The 25691-nt window shown below is 30.6% G+C and overlaps 1 protein-coding gene across 2 annotated transcripts in view; it reads left to right on the top strand.

Moving 5' to 3' along the window:
• LOC124360629 (period circadian protein) overlaps nt 1-25691 on the top strand; it is a 60737-nt gene that overhangs the window by 15538 nt on the left and 19508 nt on the right. For both annotated transcript variants that reach the window (XM_046814398.1, XM_046814396.1), the window contains exons 3-19: nt 785-865; nt 2309-2459; nt 3676-3793; nt 5316-5413; nt 6830-7031; nt 7409-7612; nt 7879-8067; nt 8649-8803; nt 9935-10045; nt 10740-10880; nt 11450-11562; nt 12769-12900; nt 13245-13406; nt 14368-14485; nt 17704-17891; nt 18571-18782; nt 20437-20576. In XM_046814398.1, the coding sequence (XP_046670354.1) occupies nt 785-865; nt 2309-2459; nt 3676-3793; nt 5316-5413; nt 6830-7031; nt 7409-7612; nt 7879-8067; nt 8649-8803; nt 9935-10045; nt 10740-10880; nt 11450-11562; nt 12769-12900; nt 13245-13406; nt 14368-14485; nt 17704-17891; nt 18571-18782; nt 20437-20576 (2515 nt within the window). The remainder of the gene's footprint in view (nt 1-784; nt 866-2308; nt 2460-3675; nt 3794-5315; nt 5414-6829; nt 7032-7408; nt 7613-7878; nt 8068-8648; nt 8804-9934; nt 10046-10739; nt 10881-11449; nt 11563-12768; nt 12901-13244; nt 13407-14367; nt 14486-17703; nt 17892-18570; nt 18783-20436; nt 20577-25691) is intronic.

The raw sequence follows: 25691 nt of genomic DNA, 5'->3' as shown, positions 1-25691 counted from the left end.
GATTGTATTACTACATTATTGTTTTAGCAAGTAAGACAGTTTAAGGCTTAACATTGGACTGACAGGACTAAACTGACAGATGGCTTACAACTAAGTCTTAAATTTCCAAATTTATTTCCATATTGATTAATATTAACTGTAAGGTACACACAGCATGAAAAGAAGTAACTCTCCTCACCTTTTTTAATGTGTTTCATAATGAGAATAATATTAAATCTGTCAAAGAGATTTATTGCAGTAAAATTTATTGTAGTACATTTTAAATAACTTTTATTTGTTCTAAAATTTGAAAGTTGGGGAGCAAATAAATTATATAAAATAGTAATCTCTTTCTACATGTGACGAATTAAATGAAAGAATGCTAACAACGTCATCATTAAGTTTTTATCTGCAACATATTTTAAAATTGGAATTTTGTATGCATATCACAATACGCAATATTTTTTATTACCTTAGTAAAGTATATATAAACACAATAATGTATGACTCATGGCAATGGGTTTAAAATAGTCACGTTAAGAAAATGTATTGATTAAAATATATAAACTAAGAAATCTATAAATTTGAATAAACATGTTATCATTCATGCATTCTAACCTCATCCAAAAATAGTAAATGTTTGAAAAGGCTACCTAGAGTATGGTACTTGATTGTAATTAAAAGTATACAAACTACTATGTAAAGTTGTATAGTTTTGTTATGCCGGTAAAATATAGGAACAATATAGTTAATCCTTGACTGGTTATAATTATATAAATCTAAGTGTGATGGTTATTTCTTTCAGTAATAGCTCCAAGTCAAGACACAGCACATCCAGTGGCAGCAGTGGGTATTGTGGCCATCCCTCCTCCACACTTGGCAGCAGGTTAGTATCTGGTTACATGTCTCTACATGAGTAAAACATAACATGAGTACAAGTAACAATTAATTTGATATGGTGAATAATATATTTTGAAACTGAAATAGAGATTACATCATATTCCAATTATTGGTGACAGCACCAAAACAAAATTATTAATACAGTATTATCAAAATATTGTTTATTCCTTTTGGATAAAATTATATTTATTACTTTCAATAATCTATATCAAAATGAAAAGTTCATAGCAGTGATTTTTTGGTACATTCTAACACTTACTTTGTAACATAAACTGCACTAAAGGCCATTCTAGAAATAGTTTATATTGCATGACTGACAATAACCTTTCCTGCTTGCTGAATTGGTAGAGTGGTTCCATTCAAGTCCATGTAATTGTCTTGTAACTATTTACGGTCAATTTATGTTATGCCAAAACAAAAATGTAAGAAACTTAAGTTTAAGAGAGCATAATATGAAATATAGATGTATTCTAAGAGTAGTCTTATAAATCACAAGTACTATTATAATATGTATATATTTTTTTATCTTGTGAAAAACACTCATAATTTAAACACTAAACATTTTGCTATTAAGGGATGAGGAAAGTACAAACAATTGTACAATTTATTTTAGTTTTTAGTAAATTTAATTTTTAATTGGTACAATCTGGTAGTATTCAGCTGCTCAATTAAATTTAAGGCGACAACAGCTGCAGAGAAGCAGAGTCATCTCAGAGACTTGAACTTTTTTGCCCAACAATGACGAAGCTTGGGGACGGTGCCAGAGTCGGATCTTTTTTTTTACCATTAATGTCTTACTCTGAGTCCTATTCTCAGTTATTTGTATTGTACTATCAAGCAAATTTACACTCCACTAAAAGACCCTTCAATAAATTTATAATATACCAAAATAAAATATTCATAATCAGATGTCAAATGCTTACACCAATTTGTTTGAAACGGCTGAATAAATAATTAAAAATGTAATGTCGGTTGGCATTTAATAATGTTTCAATATTCAAATCATTATTTCTGCAATTAATTCAGTTTTTATTTAAACAAAGGGAGAATATCTTGAAATGAAATAACTACGTAATATTTGTAACAAAATACCACTAAATTCAAGTTAGTAGCCATATCAGTTTAAGATTTTAGTACCTGGTACCTACCTGTAATGGTGTTAAAGTAAAACTTACCAGAACATGGTTTTCCTTTTAGTCTTGTAGAGAACTGCACTATCCAAGTTCATAAATTAATATTCTTGTGCTTGTATTCCTAAAAGTATAGAAATGTATTATATAAAATATATAATACAAACAAAGATGTTTTCATTCCATACATTAATCTTGCACCAACCTTACTGGTTCAATCTAAAATTCAAAATATAGTCACAGTTGTCATTTTATTACTATGAGATTATGTCTAATGAAATATTCAACTTGTATTATAGTGGTGATGAGAACCTGAAAAAGAAGAAACCTAACAGCCAAGTGATAGCCACAACAGTGGAAGATGAGGAAGTATCAGCTAAAGAAACATCCTTTACACCTCCTCACCCTGCAGAAAAGATTGCTGATAAAAAGAAGACTCCTGCTTGTGTTGTATGTAATTTATTTTGTTTATTTCTTATATACTATTTTTATTCTTGTATTTTACTGTAATTTTATATTAGCAAAATTAAATTTTGTACCTATATGTTAACTCATGGAATTGGTATTATAATAGTAAAATATTTAGCAGTATTATAGAGGTATTATAATTTTTAGTATAATATATATTTGGTGGGTGGGAATAGTTAAACAAATATTTGTTTTCAAACAAATTTCCAAGTCTAATTATATGACAATATTTTTATTTGTATCAAAATTACAAAAACTAAAAAAGTCATATGCAGTATGGTATTTAAACGTGACTGAATGAATTTTTCCTTACTGTATCCAAATTTAAGAGTCGGGTATACGATGACTATCTTGATGTTAACCCCATAAGAACAATTTTTAATTCTAATATTGTACACCCATGTTTTTCAAAGCACAATCAAATTAAGAAAGGTGTCTTTTTTAAATATATGATTAACATTAATTCAAATGACTTTTAGTTCTTATTACGTTCTTGATTAATCAAACCTAAATCTCAAAATTTCTCTAATCCACTGTTTAGTTACCTATAAAGTATAAAAGTATAGAACTAAACAAAATTGAAAAGCATTTGAATGTGTATTAATCAGATCTTTAAATTGAGGTATTTTCCATAATCATACAATCAAAAGTTAGATTGTAAATGTGTGTGAGTATTAATATTGTTCTAATGGGTAACACTTTAATTGTTTCACCACAGATCTTAAAATAAATAAACTAGAAATAAAAGCCAATTCAACTTTAACATTGGTTTAAAAAATATATAATTTAGTTTACAGCAGATAACCTACCTGTTTGTATTTATTTGATATTAGAACTATTATGAACACTTTGGAAATACAGTAATTGAATAATTTAAGTTTGTTGAAGAATAACTGTTTATATTATAAACCTCTCAATGAAATTAAGCAACTATTCATGTTTATGTTTGAAAAGGAAGTTTGAAACTCTTATAAACTATAAGTTTCAATAACCAGCAGCCCTTACAAATGTTCAACTTCTTACTCCTCGCCGGCTCTATCACAGTTTTAATCTTGATAAAGTAAATAGGGAAAGTTGATATTGCTTTATTTGTGTATTGGTTTGAAATTGATGAAATTTAAATAATATTTTGGTTAACTTACACTGCAGACACAAATCTATAATTACTGAATGAGTGGATGTATGAAATGTGTTCTAGGACCCATCAGTGTTGGACAACATGTCTAGTCCTACAGTAGAGAGTGAGGCTCTACAAGTGGCAGTGCTTGCTCAAACACTCTATTGTCTCCAGAACAAAGCTAACGAAAAATCACTTGGTAATTAAATTATTTACTGAAACTCTCAATACTAATTAATTATTTTCTAAAGATAGTCTTACATTGAACTTGTTGATACTTATTTAAATTAGTTATTTTATTGGTATTGTTAGTGCTGTAGGCCATGATTTGTGTAAAGAAATTAACACTGCACAGAAATATCAAGTAGATAATATGTAGTTACATGTGGGAAGGACAATAAAATTTCACCACCGTTGGCTGTCTTTGCTGAAATTGTTATTTGTCTGCTATTAGTTGCTCTGAAATATTTATATTTAGTCTCTCAAGTGCAAGGGTTACAGACACCATTATAACAATTTTTTCAATTAGAAGAATCAAACTCTTAATGGAATTTGTCACAATATATGTGAAGCTATAAAACATACAGTTAACACACTTACCGTACTGCTGCTCTATACTGAGTGATCGTGAGTACTCTACCTAGCCAGTACACACTATTGTGTCTGCTATGGTCAGTGTGTCAAGATATTTTAATGAACATTTGTGCTTTATATGGTGTGTAACATTTTCACTCTTGCTAAGATTGTTTTTTATTGTATCTATATTACATAACTTTTTGAAATATTTTAGTTGGTAGGCTAAGAAACCTTTATATGACTTATAATATGTTTAGGAAAATTAAATACTGTCATTGCCTCAGTTTTTTACTGTGAATTTAGTGATTTGATTATATGTGGTAGACTAAACTCTGTAAGTGTAAGGCTAAATGTAGGCTTATTAAAAATTATTAAGTACTTATGGCATCGAGTTAGTGCCCACAAATGGTGTCTGTGCAATCAGTGCAGTTAATAGAACATTCTATACTCTATTACGTATATAATTTGTTTCATTTTTGTTAGGAGGAGTATTGTTTACAGCTTTGTTATTTGAAGATAAAAATTAATGCTCTTGTTTTTAAGTAAAGTCTTTAAATAATTAAGGTTTTAATAATTAAAAGTAACAGTTGTAATGAAACATACATTTATGTTTTTATTATTCCAAAAGTATTTTAATGCCTTAAAAAATAAAATAAAATCGAGATCTTTACATATAACTCAATTCATGATGAAAAAAGGTTCAACAGACAAGCTTATAGTAAAGAGAGAGGCCCGTAGATTAAAAAAAGTTATAGAAACCGTTCTCTAGATTCCACAGAAAACAAAAAACCTTAAAACATATCATAAAATGCTTTACAAGAATTTGATACTTGGAAGTCACTCAACTTTCATGTTTAACACAAGGGTCTGTAACAGAAAAATAATTCAATAAAGCTAAAAAGCAGTGTCAGGAGATACAGTACCTGAACTTTAGTAAACTGGTAATTATCTGTTTGTGCAGCAATAAACTCATCATTTTTGACTATGGTTATAGTGATTTAACTGCTATCAACTACTATTTATATATTGACATAATCCATACAGTTATAATCTACAAATCTGTATTATTACAATGAAAATAAATACACCTGTCCTCATTACGACTTAATATAAACTGTAGCTGTTTAACAAGTATTATGTTTCAGATGAACAGGATTTAAGTTTTCCCCCACCACCAGCCAACAAGGAACTTCAGAAAACTGAAATGGTCATTAGTGATTTTAAAGATGACACAAAGCATGAGGTATTGGTTTTTGTCAATATTTTTACATTAAAAAAGTGTTATTTTAAAATAGAGTAAAAATAGTCGTCCATTTGCGTACCTAGTTATTTTTAATGGATTGTTCTGAAGATTTACACTACTAACAACCAGCTCTTCTTATAGCTTAATTCTAGGAATTATGGTAGAGGAGTGTTTACTATTTATCCTACAGGCATTTTTCTAGCATTGTTTTTTGATCAGAAATTAAAGGTGTAATGTCACATTAAGTGATCTTTAGTAATAATATACAACTCCTGAAGCTTAAACATTTCTAATTTTATAATTAGAAATTTTATTATGTTATCATGAATAATAATAATATTACAAATAGTATTATTATAAATTTAATCTTGAGAAAATGATACTGCAATCTTTCCAAATCTAGACATATCCAGTAGAAATGTTTTTGAGTATAACTGTGTGTATGCTCATAATTTGACTGTACCAGTGGTACATATTGTGGAATGCACCTAAACTATTTTAATGATAAAAAAGCATCTTATTATAAGTAATGAAGCTAAAACTTATTCTACTAGACATATTGTAATTAATTATTATATATTTGAATAAGTTATACATATACATTTTGTGTTTATACCATAGTAGTTAAACATTTGCAACTTAGAAGGAAAATTATTGAAAACTGTAATAACATTGTTAATATTAAATTATTAATGTTGGTAAGTTGTTGCTGTAACATTTTTTTTACCTCTAAAATAACCATTTTCAGCAAAAAGTAAATGATTGAAAAAGAATTAAATTCGTATATATTTTTCTGGTCTTTAGTGTAACAATTCTAGGAAACATTATAATAAAATTTATAGGTATTTGGATTTTTGTATTTTTATCATATTTAAAATATATATTCTTTAAATCTGCATTTTGTACTTCTTCAAATGCTCAGCTTATTCTGTACAACATGGTGAAAATTAGATGAAAATATAATAAAAAATAAAAATAACACAAAACTTTTATAAACTCTGCATTTTGCAATAGAATAGCACAGCATTTATCACACAGGATTTTGAAATGATTTTGCTATTGTGGTTTCAACTGATTCTTTCAGACACCTTTTTCATTTTTTTATAATTAGTTTATTGAATATATAGCATTTGTAGTTTTTATTTTTCTTGTTTTTATTGGAACGACTTTATCCTAAAGTCCTAATGGATAAGCCACCACTACACTGTACATGATTTATAAGCACTCATTTTACCTGATTTGTAGTGTCTTCAAGATTTTCTAATTTGTGATTATAAATGTTCCCATTAAGATATTTTAGCTTTTTACATCTTTTAAATTTAATAAAGTTTATTGAATCCAAAATTAAAATTACATGGAGGATAATATTTAATTTCTTTGTTTATAAAATCAGTAAAATGACATGTTTGATTACAGAAAGAGTTCTGCATAGTTGTAACACTATCGGACGGCACCGTTGTTTGCACCACTCCAACCCTGACTAAAGTCCTGGGCTTTCCTAAAGACATGTGGATTGGACGATCACTAATAACATTTATGCACCCAAAAGATAGATTAGCATTTGCAGGACACATTACTTCAGCAATGGCAAGAGCACATTCCAAACAAAAGGAAACAGGTGTGTACTATGATTTTAACCAATAATAGTGATAGTTGGAATAAAATTGATTACTCTTGTTTAGTTTTATCTCGTCTTATACATGATCACAAAAAGAAGTGCATATTTAGGTTTGTTTACTGTGTAGATGCGAATCCTTATAGTTGGAACTTTGATAAACTATAAGCATTTAGTTACAGCATCTGCAGTCTGAATTTATATAGTATATATGATTGCAAGAACTCAATCTAGTAATCAACCATGGTGGCAGACTCCTCATCATGACCAAACCACAATGCTGCTTCTTTACTTTGAAATTTAACTTAATGGGGTCTGTTTTGAAAGACAGATATACATTATATTATTTATTGTATTTATCATATGTAAACACTTTTCAGGCAACAACTGCAATGATAACAGTGAGCATTCAGACTACTTCTACTGTTGGATTAGACTGTATCATGGTCTGAAAACAGGCTTTAATGTCACAGACAAAAAAGCCTCTTATCTTCCTTGTCAACTGTCAATGAACTTCAAAGAGGTGCCAGATCAGGGAGTGTTTCTCGTTGCTACTGCACGTGTAGTCAAATCTGCTTACAAAGGTTAGTTGTTTTACATGTTAACTTTATATTGAAACCAGTTAAATACAGGTAAAACTCTACTATATAAACATATTTTATTTATACAAATGAAACTATAATATATTTCCTCTATTTTTCAAAACAATATTTATCGAAAATTCAAGCACGTATTGAATCTGATTCTTTATTAATTAACATTGTCCACATAAATATTTTTATCATTATTATTAAAATGGTAGATATGTATTTCTTATAGAAAATGAGTAATTTTGGATTATGTTTGACAGTTCCTGATGAGAAAAGATCCAATCCCCCAACGTTCACCATTCGCCATAAAGCTAACACTCTGATCAGTCATGTGGACGATGATATCGTCCCTCACTTTGGATACAAACCTCATGACATGATTGGTAGATCTGTATTTGATTTTTACTATGCCGAGGATTTACCTTATCTGAAAGATGTGTATACAAATGGTAAGTAAAAAACGTGTTAAAAATTAAATTTAAGTTACTACTAGCACTTAACCATATCTTCACACACTATTTCCTGTTGAATAAAAGGGATGTCATAGCCATATTCTTTTTAAATGGAATACAAAACACTCCAGATGTGGGTAATGGTGGCTCAAAACTCAAATATTTATATTTTGAGTTTCAAAATCGCCTTCAGAACATCACAGAATAAATAAAACAATACTCAAACTCAATAAGTTAGCTAACCAATAACAACAATCATAATAAAGAAAATGAATATCATAAACAGCAAAACTTCTATTAGCTGTTATTTAGAATATTTGTAAGCTTAGACAATGAAAAATAAAATTTTAAAAGCAGGAAAAGAAATTCATCTTTAAAATTAACACTTTTAAAGCATTTTAAACTTAGCTTATATGCGATATCAACATTGCTTAAAATTTTTTAGATTTAAATTCAAAATCTAGTTTTAAATTATATAAGGATAAGGAAGAAAGAGGTACAATCTTACCTTTTGGGCATGTACATGAACACACAAAGACATGAAGCTGTTCTGATTTACAAGTATTTATTGTCTGCAGTGGTAAAGGAGGAAGGGTTGTTATTCCTGAGTCGCCCCTACAAGTTTCGCTGTCAGAATGGAGACAGTGTCACATTGGAGACTGAATGGTCCAGTTTCATCAATCCCTGGGGCAAAAATCTGGAATTTATCATTGGAAGACACAAGGTCTTGATAGTAAGTATGTACAGTTATTACACATACTATTGCCAAAACAATGGGAAATAAAACAAATTATTCTGGAGCTGAGTGATTCGGCTTCAATTCTGTTGCATTCTGTTAAATATAATATCATAAATTTAATAATCAAAAAAAAAAAGAAAAAAAAAACACTTTAAACACATTCCCTACCAGAGGTCACAGTAGTGGTGAGTCCTAATATATGACACTGCACTGCTTGGTAGTCAAAAGTGTTATCATTGTATGTTATAAATAGATTAGTACAGGTGTATACCATAATACTGTATAGGTTGTCCATAAATTACTCTATCAAATAATAAACTTCACCATTTGATTTGTCAGGTCAAAATAAGTAAGAATAATGTCATCATAAGTATAGTCATATCATACTTAGTTTACCTATATATAAGGGCTAGTCCAAAAGTAACGGCCATTTGGTTATTAAAGAAACATCCAATCAGATAAATATATTTTATTATATACATTTGAAAACTGTATGTTTCCTCTATTTTTTTATATAATGGCTATTAAGATTTAAGCATTTATCATATATTTTTACTAACATACAAATGCCTGCGCCATTAGCCAGCATCTTCAAGTTCATCGTCATTGAAATGCTGAGAGACAAGTCTGGAAATTTATCCAAAAGCTCAAAGATTGTGAAACGTCTCTCTTCTCTAACTCTTTCATTGATCTTGTCAACAAGTTCATCACTTTTAATCAAACAAACCCATTCACATACACTCTTTATCCATAAAGTTTGACTCATAAATGGCACAAAGTTCTTTATGAATAGCTGCTACAGAATATTGTTTTGCTGTAAATAACCTAATTACAGCACGTAGGTTGCATTTGGTGGAAAACTGAATTGCAGCACATTTTGCAAGGCTATAGAAAATCAACAAGCTCTCATACAGTCTTCTATATGCCTTGGCTAGATGCCGACAGACTTCCGTGTGCGCCAGTATGTGAGAGAGATTGCTACCTCCACTAATACCAATGCTGTAAGCAAACAGCAGTTACTTTAGGAATAGCCCATGTATATTATTGGTATTTTTTGTATTTACCTTATATTTTTGGTTCTTAAGAACTTTTTAATAATGTAATGTAATAAATGTATGTTTGTAGGGACCTCATAATCCTGATGTAACTAGTCCAGTTTTGGAAACAGAACAAGCTGATAAGGAGGAAGACGAAAACAATACATATAAAGATGAAGTTACAGTTTTGCTAACTGAAGTGAGTAAATATCGTATATATATATATATATATATATCAGAAGAAATTTTAGTTAAAGTTATAATGGTGCATTCACCTCAAAAGATAATAATTATAATGGATATAGTTATATCTAACCCTCAGTTTACTAGATAAATGGGGTTATATTCCAGGTGTTTGGGAATGATGATTTACAAGATCATTATTTTATTGGAAGGGGACTAAAAGGGTAATCTTGAATTTTAAGTGGTAACAATGCTCACTGCACTCGCATAGTTATTTCAGCTCCAAAATTTGTATCTTTAAGCTTGTGTATAAGTTGATTCAATACGATTTGATGGTGTATTTTAATAAATTCATTGCAGGCTACTGTCTGGATAATAGTATGAATCTTGCCAAAACAGACAAGTATGATACTGTCTGAACAGTTGCGCTACCAATGCTGTAGTGCTTTGTTATTTCACCTGTCATGTGCTGGCATTTTGCTGTATATCTCAAACACTTTTCAAACTTGTCTATTTGAAGTATAATTACTTTCTATTATCTCAGTTCAACCTGCAAATGTGGAACTACTGTCTGAATAATCATGATTTACAAATGACTGACTAATAAATTACTATGATGTATGTTTACACATACTTATCAATGTAAAGAAAATGTATTATTTGATACAAGATTGATCTTGTAATTGTAAATCAAACTTACACTTTTACAGCCAATAGTAAGGTGTTATGAACCTAGTAAGCAGCAACTGGCTCAGCTAGTAGAATCACTAGAGAAGATATCATCATCTCAACTATGTGGACAGCCTACTGGTGCACAAGTACCTGCAACAGCATCTGCGCCTGTGCCTTCAGTAAGTGTGTTGTGGTCAAAAGACACAAAAATACCATATCTTATAAATCACAAGTAATGATTTCTTTTGTATGATAGTTGTTGGTGTGCTTTTGTTATATGAAACAATTACCAATAATTAAGTGTTGGTTTAGATAGTTTACCCCATCACAAACCACTTTTCAATTCAACCTATTGTTTAGATTTACAGTTTAGACTCATTTTAGACTCTTAATTGTGTAATAATGGTTAATAATACCCACATATATAATAACAGTTACTGGACACATAAAACATAAAATTATTTATACTCAATCTCAAATTAATGTAGGAAGTGTGTAATTCATTTATAAATTATTAACTATTAGAAATGAAGGTTTTTTGTTTCTATCATACTAAGAGGTCATTTTTAAACCCATCTAAAAAAATGAATAATAAACAATTACATACAAGAATTATTAGTGTAATAAACAAGGCTTCAAAATTGTTTTTAATTCATATATTTGTATGTTTGCTAAAAATAAAATCAAAATGAGGTCATGTAATCATGCAGAAAGTTATATTTTTTATTTATTAACTTTTTGATTTCAGGCCACAAGTGAGATGCTAGGTGAAATTTCCCCTCACCATGTTTATTCAGACAGCAAATCTTCTTCTGAAACTCCTAGCTACAACCAGTTAACGTATAATGAAAATATTCAAAGGTAATCAAATGGTAGATCTATAGATGTCATGAGATAAATTTATAAATTTAACGAGTATGTATGTGTGAGTGTGTGTGTGTGTGTGTGTGTGTATCTCAAATTAGAAATTCAAATATACATATTTGCTGTAGTGCGTGAAACTGGTATTATACAGAGTTCTCAGTAGTAACTGAAACTGAATCTCGAATCTTCTGAGTCTTCATAGATGTTTGGATTTGAAAATGGATTGACGAGATTCGACAGTCAAATCTGTCAAGATTTGCTGTGTCATAAATTATATTGGCCAGACAACACATTTGTGTACTATCACACCTAGAATAATCTGTAGCTTAATGACATTGCAGGTCGATGCACTGCATGAATAGCGCCAAACAAAATCTAACATCCCTTCAAAAAATTAGTCAAGTTCAACTGTCACATTTTTCCCATTTTGCATAGTTGCATATGTATTGACTTCGCAGCATACAACACTAACAAGAATTAAAAATAAATCTTTAACTTGTACAGAACAAAGACATTGATATATCTTGTGTGACCCACACCATTTGTATTCTGAACTGAGTAAGCAATTTGGCAGAAATATTTACTGATTAAGTCTATGAATATCAGAAATGTGAGTGAATCAAATGGGTATTCTGATTATACCTTGACCAATCCAGCAGCATAGCGGTAAGTGAAATCTTTCTTGTGTCAACTACGAATAATTTTGATCAGCAAAATAATCTTGAGTATTGTCCTCTTGTCTTTTTTGGTTGTTGATTCTGACAATAAGTCACAAAGGGAATCATAAATACCTGAGCTGAGACGAGTCCTGATTGCGAGAGCCTACTTTTATAGATAGTATAACATATTTTAAGATTTTTAAATAATGCTAATTATTTGTACATCAGAGCATGTATACTCACAGATAATAATTGATTGGCAATGAGCAAAATATCAATCGTTAAAATGTGTTTTTGTCTTGCTTTGTTTATAAAAAATCACAGCTACATGGGCAAATCAAAAATTATCTTCTTTTATAAATAATTGACTCAGAAAATCAGAAATTTATTAATATATTTTTAACATGAAATTTTGTGGTACATTTCCACAATTATTAACAAATAATAAGTTCAATTTTTAGTTTGTGAAAGAATGTTGTTAATTAATTAATCAAAATATAAAAATACATTGACTTACTTATGGATTTATTTTGCATTATTTTAGGTTTTTTGCAAGTGAGCCTAAAACAACTGGTTCAGATGAATTCCAGGACACAAAAAATGAACGGAACCAATCATCGTCTAGCGGAGGGGAGGAAGGTAAATCTTTACCGAACAACTCCAGTTTCAACAATAGGTAAGAACTATAATGTTTTTAATATATAATGATATTTACAAGATGTTAATTTTCTCTCATAGACAAAAGTTACTTGAACAAAATGTTATCATAATAATATCAAAAGTTTGAAATTCTTAAACCATTAAAATTTCCAGTATTTTTTTATTTGTTCTATAGTAAGGATTTAGTCCCTAATTTTATATTATTATATATGCATAAAATAACATAAACATCTATTTCTAAATGAAAACTGGAGTGTAAGAAAAATTATATATGCCATTAATAATTTATATTTGTTTGATGTAAGTGAATAAATGAATATAAAAAGGTGAAATACTAAAAAAATATCTTTTGTTGACTAGTGACAGCTTCCTGAATGGCAGTGGCAAGAGCAGCATGAACAGTGCTAGTGCCAGACAACAGTGCCAGATGGAAACTGTGGTACAGCCTCCCAAGTCCAACAACGTTGACAACAAAGATTACAAGTCTCGCTCCAAGCCCCTTACAGAGGAGATGCTGTATCAGTAAGCTGATTGACTTTTTAGCTGAAGCTGAACTTAGGCTATATATTGCTGCAGATTTTAGTAAAGGCTCTATCACAAGGGCTCTCTGAAACAGTCCACCAAACAAAATAAAAAATAATTTTTAATTACTAATTTAATACTAAACTTGTTACCAAAAATTAAAAGTGCCAAACTGATGCCACATATACAATATGGGCTTGAATAGGACTTTTGACAAGGTTGATCATCAACATCTTAGGACTAAGTTTGAAGGGAATGGGCATTGTGAAAACTTAACTTGAAGTTATTTTTCAAAATTGATGTTTTCGTCTTCTGTATGTTTTTGTCTCAACATCGAAATCCTTTGTTTCCGCTTTGCACTACTTAGAAGGCAGGTTAAAGATTTATATGAAAATCCAAATTTTGATTTTATTAACTTTTCAGATTAAGTTTTATAATACAACCAAATTACACAGATGTTGAAAATACCTTTACAATAATGTATAGCATGTAATAATTTTGTTTGGATAGAGTTGTTAAAGTTAAAACATATGGATATTTTTTTTTTTTTTTTTTTTTTTTTTTTTTTTTTTTTTTTTTTTTTTTTTTTTTTTTTTTGCTCATGACAGAGCAGCTGAATTAAGGCAATCAATGCAGCTCAGTATCGCCTGAAGCACATCTTGGTAATTCACCCAAGAGAGAATCAATCTAAATCATTCGACTGTTTTGTTTAACAATATTTGTATTTCTGGACTCAAACATTGGTTTTAAATAAAATGTAAAAATTATATTTTATAAATATTTATATGTTTTACCAAAACTTAAAAACTAAAATATGAACTCTTTACCATGACCATACTTTCTGCTACATTTACTGTACATGTTTAAGTAGGCAAGTAATTATGTTTGATTGTTAATTAATTTATTAGTGGTTTAAACTTTGTATAACCACTGTAAAAATTACAGCTATACTGTTCTGCAGGCACAATGAAAATATGAACAAGCAGATGGCACAAAAGCACAAGAAAGAAAAAAGTAAAAGTCAAGTTAATAGGAAGCATAAAAATGTTCGGCACAAAACTCAAGAAGAAAATGAGCAGGTGTGATTATTGTTTTATGATACTGTATTAAATGTTCTCATTAAATGACTAAAATGTTTGTATACAAATGGATGTCTTCAAGGTATAAGTGGAACTTCTCTAAAAGCCCAGGCTAGATAGTCTCTTGTATATGGAGATAATGCTATAAGTGTGACACATGAACAAGAATCCTATTTTGGAACTGTAGTCTGTTTTCGTTCTGTGTGGTATTTACTAAAAGATGGGATGTATTACCCAAAAAAATACATGTAAAATATTAATATACTGTACTCAATTTTTTTTTATAAAATAAATAGTATGTTATACAGTAAATGTTTGTTACGAGATATTATAGTTTTTTCAATTCTTAAGATATGTTGTTACATTTTCAGAAACATTGCAGTCTCAACAAGTCTTTATCTGGAAAAAAGGCTTTGATAATTATTATAAAGAATGTTTCTAATAAAAAAAACATGTGTACCATTACTAAAAAATGATATCAAGTTACAACTTAATACTAATAGAAAGGAAGTATATACACATCACACTATAAAAAATATTTCAGTGGAATAAATATTACTACCGGTACTGGTTTTAGATAAGATGAAACTAAAACTAGTCATATATTTTTAATGATACAACAGTTAACAAGTTACAGTAAAAATTATAGGATGTTTTAGCATTGATTTTACAAGAGAATAACTTGCATACAATATGTCCATATGAGGAATGTGTGGCAGAAATCTTGTGTGTTAATAGCCAGTACTGTGCAGCAGTTTATAGATAGTGCTGCTGTGCTAATTGTTTTGGAATCCATATAATCTTATACTAATGATCTCATTTTGATTAATCAGGTTTTGTTGTCAGAGATTAACCAATATAACATGTTTATTACTTTCCTGTAATATATTTATAATAACTGTTGCAGTTGTTTTCTGCTAGATAGAGCACGACCAAAACATTCCAATCAGCAGCAAAATTTATTAGCATTCGGTGATATTTATATAGATGATAATATATAAGTTTATCAAACGTCCATTTCTTTTTTTGTACAGCGGAATACATTTGAATAGATAGGCTATTCTGAAATGTGAATATGAGATGCATAAACTGAAACATAAAACAATGTATAACTAATAACAATGTAGGAGTACGCCACACCATGTGTCACGTAACAGGCTTCGCTAAGGTTGCATACAAAATTTAAAGCTTACAACTAATTTCCTTCTCAAAATGTCCTGTGGTCAAACAACTATCCAGACAATCATTATACAGACAAGAATGTTTATATTGTCCCGGCAGACATAAAAACATAAATTTTTTCAGCCTACTAAGTGTAGCTTACAATGATGCTCAATCAAAATTCTTGGTTGGACATGAACCATCACAGAACTCATTCTCTATGTAGAAATGAAGTCTCATGTAAAATTTAAAGTATGCAGATATTCGTTATCGAGATTCTTACTACATGATATGTTCACGTTTTTGTCCATTGAGGTAGGTTTTATAGCAGTGTTTGAATAATAAAGGTTCCTGTTAGCCAGGGGATAAGACAATTCTAGTGTGCATTGAAATCAGATCTTGTCACCGACTTTTGACATTGGTATTAATTTTATTGTTTTTCCTTTCTCTCTATTAATAATCTAAAACTGTTAAAATGTCACATATTAAAATCTCATATGGTTGTATTCAGCTTGTTACAAGTTTATTTGTTCTGGAATTTTATTGTTGGTTACCCATAAAACCAATGTGAAAATATTTGCTAACGTTCAGACCAATCCCATGGAGTGACATCCATTAACATCAAACTCAGTGTTGCTAATATATAAATGAAGTTTAATGCAAAATTTCAAGTCTATAAGTAATTTTTTTTAGACAGGCAGAAATGAAATTTTTCCAGTCCCACAAGTGATAGGCTTTACTAACCGCTCAGCCAATAGAACTCTTGTATTGTTTATTATGTTTATAAAATAATTTAAATAACATTTTTTTATGTTATATATAATATGTTAAAATATAAGGGATTTAATTACAATCAGGGTTTACAAAATTCAGAAGCCAAAAATATTAAAATTTACAAGTTGTAGTAGAGTAACAAGATCTGTAGAGGGTGTTAATTTGTGGTTGTGTTTGAATACAAGAAAGAGAAGTATAAGAGCAATTATCAACAAAAATATTTACATTCAATTTTAAGGAAATTGTTCACTTAAGGATTCAATAAAATAGTCATAAAACTGTTAAAATTGTTTAAAAATGTGTGTTTTTACAATGTATGAATGTTTAAAGTTCCAGTAAATAAATAAATAAATAATAATAGCATCATTGAAATTAAGTTATTGGATAAGAGTTTTTAATGAGTCAAGTCAAAAAAATGTTGGTTTTTTCTCCTGGCCTTATTTGTAAATCAAATACTATAGTTTAGACTTGTATCCTAAAGGTTTTGTGTCTACTTCAAGAGTGATTCATTTGGAACCTCTATTGTTATGTAGGGTAGAATATACTAGCAAAGATATGAGTGAATTTCTGGGTGACGGTTGTATCAAGGAAGGTTTTTGAAAACTATTAAACTACTTAGGTGAGGAATTGTCTGTAGCCAATAACTGGTGGTTCATAATAAATTCTTAATCACTTCATTATTATACAAAGGATCAATGTCAAGGTGCTGAGCAAGAAAACAAGCACTCTCTTTGTTTAATTTTCATTATTGACAGTGGTTAGATTGAAAGAATTTACGGATTTCATCATTTGCTATCTTTAATGTTACAAAAAACTGAGAAAATACATTTAGTGAACTGATATTTGTCCTCTTTTTCAAGTGGCATGATCTCAGTGTATAATTGACAAATACATAGTACAAGTACACAAAAATTAACATAGTATATTAATGAAGGAGCCTTAGTTATACTTGATAAGAAAAGAGTTACACATCAGAAATCAAACATAAACCTGAGACCAAGTCATGAGAAGAGAATGGTCCAAATACCATTTAAATGTATGGATTTGTACATTTAAGTACAAACTTAAATGCAGGCACTCTACTGATAAGTGGGAACTGCGCTGAATTTCCTGCGTCAAATGGCATCTGCACTAGCCCATTTAATAACATGGTACATGGTTAAAGTGCATGAGGTTTAATATTGTTCTTATGGGACTTCAGTCAAGATGGCTGCTAATACTGTATAACTATTCTAAATAACAGTGCAGTAACAAAATTCTGAAATCCTGTAATGATATTGCAGGAAGATCAAGGTGGTCATGGCATGAAACGAAGTGTGTCAAACTCGTGGGAAGGTGAACCAGTAAAAGCATTCAAGGGTGCACATAGGGAACAACCCGCAATGGTGTCTCACAGCACATGTGTCCGTATGCGGCCTGCTGCTCCTCCAGGTGTCTGGCCCAGTGTTTCCTCTCCCCTCGCTGGGCACATGTAAGAATATTTAACACTCAATATATTAACCATTTTCATGAGTATACTTCATTATTAAGATTTTTGTGTTGTTTTTCATTTGAGGTTTATCGATTAGTACCTAATCTTTAGCTGATAAAAACTCACTTATTCAACATGTTTTTAAATATATCCATCTTATTAAAAACAATCTTACCAAATACTTATTAAGTATTTCCTGCTATTATTGGGCGTACATCTAAAAGATGTCTTACAGAATGGTATTGGACTTTTACATTATATAATTTTTGGACTCTAATCAGGACCCTCTTTAGAGAAATTTTAAGGAAAGGAATAGTAAAAAATTAGACAATGCCAAATCAGGTGAGTAGGAGGCTTGATATAAAATGGGATATTGCAATTGCCCAGAATGTTTTGAATAAGACAGAAATAATTGGGCAGAAGCGTTTAAATTAGCCAAATGCTCTGCCAACATTTGTAAGCTAACTCAAAAGATATACTGATTACTACCTCTATAACCAATTTACAAATGGTAATATGATGTCCTATCACTAAATGATGAACTTTATAAATAAATTCATAGTCTCTGCTTGTTATTGGTCTGCCAGAACAAGGTTCACTGTCTTATTTAATTTAAAAAATTTGTACAATATTAGTTCTTCAATTAATTTGTAGTTACTCTGCAACCGAAATATTTCAGGAACTACCCGAGTCCACTGGTGAACCCTCTGATACCTTGTGTTTACATGAACCCACTGCCAGCCGTGCCACCAGCAGCCCCGACTGTGTGTGGCCTCCAGATCCGTCCGCCTGTAGTCACTCAGCCCAGTGAAAATCCTGCAATAGTTCCACCATCCCTGCAGCACAGACCCCCAGTAGTGCCAGCTCCTCAGCCATACTTAACTCATCAAGGTCTTTATTGTAATTTACTCTTTACAATGTATATAACGCTTATAACTAGTATAACACTCTACAGCCAATATATTTAGACAAATTTTCATCACATCACAACAAATAATCGCAATAAATAATTGTATAGATCGATAATCACATCTGATTATCGATCTATACAATTATTTATTGCGATTATTTGTTGACATTCAGCGAAGAAACTTTAATACAATACATTTAAACAATTTTAAAAAATTCAAACAAAATAAAATTAACACATTTAGTTTTTTTTTTTTTTTAAGTATACAGAACACAGAATTTATACGTCTTGGTTTTTGATACAAAAATTTAAATTTGACACATTTTAGCAATAGCACTGAAGCTGTAAAATTGCATTTTATATACGATATTGTAACATAGTATTATTATCCATGATACAAGTACTACAGCAAATCTAAAATATTGAAAGGGTGTTAATTTAAGCTATTAGTTTTAAACTTATAAACTTCTAATACAAAGATTTGTAGCCAGTAAAATAGCACCATAAGCTATTTTAAAGATGATAGGAATCCATACTGTATTAAATGACCTACATCATTAAATATTTATAGAAAAAAGTATTCTTGTTGTGTATTCGTTGATTTAAATATGTGGATTGTATTCTACTGAAATATTTTAACTTAAAACCAGTATTTCTAGTAATTAACTGTATTGTTAATTACTAGAAATCAATGAATCCTGCTGCACAAATCCAGTTTTATCCTGTACTTCACATATTTTAGGATTTTATTTTTACAAGTACCCAGTCAAGTGAAGCAAATTAATTATTTTAATACAGGACATTGAATTGTCTAAATTTATATGGGACTCTTCTTTATAGAAACAAGACAAAGAATTTTTTTATCAGATTGATATATATATTGTTTATAAGTAAAGTTTGTAAATTGATCTCTTTAGGTATTGATAAGTTAATGTTAAAATGATTAACGTGTTGCAAAGTCTTCTTGGAAATCAGCTGCATTCAGAGACCTGTACCTGAAAGCCTGTTGGATGGTAAAAACATCTTCTAAACAGTGATATCTCAGTCTTCTTTTGAACTTTGGGAATAGAAAGAAGTTTCTGGGCTTACATTGGGGCTGTACAGTCACTGCAGCAAGATTACAACCCCTATCTGGGTAACGTAGGCATTCACGAGAAAGTGGTTTGGGCTTGAGCATTGGAGTAGTGAAACTTCCAGTGTTAAGTAATCTCTAGTTGTTTCCGTTTTATGGATATCTGCAGGACCACTACAAGGGATTCTTTGTAGAAAACAGCATTGATGGTTCGTCTCAGAAGTACAAATTTTTTATGGAAGTTTGTATTTGTTGCAACTTTCATAGATAAATAAAAGTTGGTGTCATTTTCAAAAGAATTTTTGTAATGCCAACAATTGAAATATTATAATATCAAAAAGTATAAAAATAGAAAAGGAAAGAAGAGTTATAGGAAAGTAACTGACCACAATAATCATTTTCACTTTCAACTCACCGAACATACATTTTGAATAGACGAATCGATACATTATATGACCTTGGCTCTGATAACTTATATGTCTTCCCAGAGAACTGTAATTGTGATGCATTTAAAATATAAAAAAAACAAAGACGGCACTATTATTATGTGATGCATGTTTCAGTACAATACATGCCCAGTCTGATGTATCAGCTGCCGCTGGTGCCGATGGTATACACACAGTCTCATGTCATGTCTCCTACCATCAAGCCAAGAATGGCTTACATGTCGAGCATGACACCCATGACTACAGTGCTGCAACCGGTCAGTAGGCATAAAGTTTCCCTGCCTCCAATAACAGCACATTTTATAACAGATTCATTGTTTGTTGATTTCAGAATTAGTGTTTACCTTAAACTCAACTGTCCAAACCAGAAGTGTACAAAATGTACAGAAATTAAGTAAAGGATGAAATGCCGTGGAAAAATATGAGATATACATAAAACATGCAAATACACAACTTATAATATCTCATATTCTAATAAAAAGCTCTAATTCTAGTTTCAAGTCATCGCATACATGACTCCATCCTCGTACCAAATAGACCACCACCAAGATGTATAGAGTGTAGAAGGTGGGCCAGACTCCCTGCCCCCCTCGTCCATCACTCGGCCGGTACAATGCATTGCACGAAGCCTTATTTCTTGCTTTTATTACTTGGAATGCGTTTTAAAGGGGATTATAGTTAAATACTTTGTATATTGATAATCTAATAATGAGGCTATAGCTTAGCTTTGATATGTTATATCATAGAATACCTTAACTTATGCTTATAATAGAAATATGAATGTTAATTACAGTACTTTATCAACCATCAAATCGTCTTTTATCTGCATCGATTGTTATTTTGTTTTAATAATGGCTTAACATGTTTTAACCAAACAAAATTTGATTGATTATATCATGATTTTTATATCAATTAACCAAATCCCAATGATATAACAAATGGTTTCCGCTATAATTAATTATTAGTTAAATTTTTATTTTTATTTCAGTAGCTAATAATGTAGATATTCACTTACTTAGAAAACATTTATAATGTGAAAGCCGAAAACTACAGTTGCCATCCTTTTATTATACTACACATCACACAAATAAACATTTTCTCTAAAAATAAAAATAACTTTTCTGATAGAAATATCCACTATGCTTTAAAACACATCTTCAAGCTATTTTGTTATTTTTAAATTTTCTTAATCTTTTTATTTCTACTTCTGTCATGTTGTAGAATTTAATCCTCACTTCTATTCTTCTTCGTACAAATTAATCTACGACTTGAGGAGAAAAGTGTTTCATTTTATTTGGAATTTTCTATAATTCTTTTGGGCTGGGGTGGTCTGCCCGTCCTCCGCCACTTCTTATAAATCCAAACAGGTTTTCCAGACTATCCAGATTTAATTTTGCTGTTAAGATATAAGTAATATTAAAACTTCTGTGTAGGTCATCATATGGCTGATCCAGTGATCTTGATGGCATAAAAATTCCCTTGTGAAATGTTTGTAAAGTTTTGTTTCCTTTTTTAATGTGTTTAAGGATCTCAACATAAATGTCATTAATTTTTACATCTTTATTACCTTTAGGCCTAGGTTAAGGTTACATATATTCCACAAATTCCATAAACTTGTTTAAAATACTTTTTTTATTTTCTATTTTCAATCCATAAGCACATTTTGACTCAATACTTGACAAGGAGACTCTTATATTCAATACATCAAACAAAGCGTTTGTTAAATCAATAAAGTCAGCAACAGTATGCAACATAAGTTATGCTGCCAGCCTGACATTTTGCCTTTCCAACTTTTTTACACTGTATATGTTTGGGTGTTAGCTTAAAACAAGAAGATATCTCAGTTTCTGGATCTGCTACTACTGCTGTGCCATATCCTACATTAAAACCTGTGTCAATAAACCAATTTCATACGAGTTTCAGAAGATGTGGAACATTGGCAAAAAAAGTAAATATTTTTGGATGTAACCTCAGATTGAAACCAGCTGACTTCACTGTTTACTCCAAACTCTTTCCAAACTCCTAGATTCTCCCCCTACCAACCCTCCCCCCAGAAATCAGATACAATGGCAACTACAACAAATTCTATTTTAAACAGTTTTTCAAAAACATTCTTGAGACATGTTTTGTTCATCTTGTAATTGGAATCTACAAAAACTGGATGTTTCCAACTCTAGCATAATGCATGTGTCATTATGTCTTGTGTGGCCCTATCATTGTATCAGTAAAAGAATCGTATTCTACAACTGGCGTAATTTTCATCTTGTCAAATTGCAGTACAAGTAATTTTTGAAAGATTGTCATACTTCTTCCTGCTGGTAATAATTCTCTACACTTAAGCTGAAATAATTTGTTATTATCATTGTGTAAACAAAATTTTGAGATGCTGTGAACTGGGAAACTTTGAATATAGTCATAACAGAAACTCTTGTAATTGATAAATGAATATCAATTTCAATTGTGTTTACACTAAAATGTAGTTACATTTTGTGCTATTCTGAGTTGGACTGCTGACATTAATGTATGTAACTTATCATTACTGATATTATCAAAGTTTAAGAAAAAGGGCCTACTCTTATACCATAACTGCCAATTTTTTTAACCAATAATAAAAGTAGTAAAATTTAATCTTTGTATGAAGGTAACATCAGTTTATTTTTAGGGGCCTTACAGAGGTTCTATTCCCCTCATCCTCCCATAGTTTTGTTACCGTACAACATTTCATTCAGTTATACTACTTTGACAACTAAATATTCTTCCGTGGAAGTTCCCCAGTCTTCTCACATTATGATTCTCTCCACAATCTAATTCCATAGCCTTTCAATATTAGGGTTTTGAACTTAAAAAATTACATTATTAGTTATGTCATTCTTAATTAGAAGACTCCATCCGTGAGAATGGCTAGCAGCTAGGCTTCTGCTCTCAGCTGTTTTTGAAAATATCCATAGATGTAAATCTCCTTCACCCATTATGGATGGAATCACACATTTTATCTCACATGCATAATAATTGTAGACACTACAATAGACAATATTTTCAGTTAAAAACTCATGGATAGTTAATTGTAATAGTATCATTAAACTAATAATAAAATTAATGTTTACAAAGTTTATATTTGTCTTTTCATCATATCATACAAAATCTCTTTCAAGATACTTTTTAATAGTGTACAAGTGATTTTGATGCAGCCACTACATTCTTGAAAACTTTTGTGTTACACTTCTTGAAGTTTTCTGGTAAGTGATTACACAGGTTTATTCTCATGTATGAGGAGGGCTTCTCGTCAAACAGAGCTAGTCAGTTCACAGAAAGATGGAAGGTTGTTGCACCTCGAGTGTTGTAGTGATGAATGCTGGAACCTCTGGGTAGTCAGTCCACTCTCATGAACAAATATTAACATCTCCAGAACATACAGAGTTACAACCGTTAGTACTGATAATTTTTTAAAGGATGGATGACAGTTTTCTCTCATTTGCAAGCCATTAAGTACCCTCACTGCCCTCTTGTGGATCACTAAAATACGATGTAAGTTGCCTGTTGAAGATTTTCCTGATACTATTCTTAGTGGAGATGAGGTTCATACAGTGCATGGTATGATGTTTTCACAGCGGCTGTTCACTTATTTTTGTTAGTCTTGGTATAATATAGGTCCCATTATTCAGTTTTTTATATAGAATGTCAATATACGGTGTACAGCTGAGGTTTTTATCTATTATAACTCCCAGGTATTTTGTCTCTGTTGCCACCTTAACACTAGGTAAGTGATCTGCTTGTTACTTTTTGCTGCACATTATGATTTGCTGGGTCTTAGTTTTACTGACTACCGGATTGTTATATTGACAATATTGCACAGCCATGTTCATCGCAATATATGACTGGATCTCTAGTTCTGCAGAATTTTCAAACAGAAGTAAGACTATCATAGGCATAAATTAAGGTTGTGGTAAATTCTTCCATATGCATAGGGAGATCATGAGTGTGAAATGAACAGGCCCCAGGACTGACTGATCTCTGTGGAACTCCCCCCCCCCCCTTTCTAGAACTGGTGAAAGGCAGGATCTAATTTGCTGGCTTTTATTATGTTATATACATTTAATTTCAATCACATTCTCCCTATTGTTCAAGTAGCTCCTAATCCATTCTGCTACTGTATCTTGTACACCCAAAGAGTTATGGTCAAGGATATCAAAAACTTTGCTAAAGTCCAGTAGTATTGGATTAATTATATTTTTATCTTCTAATTGGTCAATGTCAATGATGTGTTGGTGTGTTTAATGACGCTAACCAGTGCTTTTTGTATAGTTTTCGCTGCTGTATTCAGTTAAAAGGCAATAGTTGTCAAGACGAATATTAATAATGCAGTCCTGCTTCAATCCCTGTAAGCACAACAATGTAATGTTCAATGATTTGCAGTAGATCATCTATAATGTCAATTTTATTTCTGATTATGTTCACATTTTGGTGAAAGACTTGTCCAAATCTCAGGAAATCGTCTGCAGAATTATGAGAAGTTGTTTTCTTTATATGACTTGGTTTTTTTCATTTTGCTGTTTGTCACACTGTTGTAGCCTAAAAGGAATGACATCAGATTGATTTTATTGAAAATCAATCAACTTCATTTACATCAGAACAAATTGTTGATTGATGTAGCGAAGAAACATTGTCGATTGATGTAAAGTTATTGTTCTGCTTAGTACCTGTAGTACTCTTCCATGTGTTCTCTATAGATATTGCTTTGAAATTTATGTTTATAACTTTCATCTCATAGCTGAAGTGACTGTTTTGAATTTTAAGAAATTAATTTTCTCTTAATACAGCAGGGCTTATCTTTACTGCAAAAATCAAGCTGTTTTCCTCTGTTTGAGAAATATTTTTCCATTAAACACCTTTATAGATCCTGTCTAGAGTTATTTTATCCTCAGTGAGTTCAGATGCTTGTTGGTTATGCTTGTCCTGTGTGATTTGTGTAATGTTGTTTTCTGTATCAATTAGGGCTTGATTAAAAGGGTTTATTCTTGAAATTTTCAGTTTTTTTCTATCCATAATTTTTTTACATTTTAAGGTTAGATCTGTACCCTTCACAAGCTCTCTTTCTCTGGTCCCAAAGTAGGTAATATTATACTGGGCAGTTTTACCAGTGCTGTCAATGTGTGTGTGTGTGTGTGTGTGTGTGTGTGTGTGTGTGTGTTTTAACTATGACAGGCCAATGAGGATATCCCTTGATCTTGGCTATAGAAACTTTCACTTTTCAGAAGAATGTAACAGTATCAGATATTATAAACTGGAATTATAGATTAGTAACAATACTGTAATTGCCCTTGAGTAGAGACCTGGTTTGACAAAATAGTCAGCTTCCTCGATGCACTTTTAGC

This window comes from Homalodisca vitripennis, chromosome 4 (assembly GCF_021130785.1).
Source record: "Homalodisca vitripennis isolate AUS2020 chromosome 4, UT_GWSS_2.1, whole genome shotgun sequence".
NCBI lineage: Eukaryota > Metazoa > Arthropoda > Insecta > Hemiptera > Cicadellidae > Homalodisca > Homalodisca vitripennis.
Note: the sequence above shows the minus strand (reverse complement) of the source record. Positions and strands in the feature narration are given on the sequence as shown.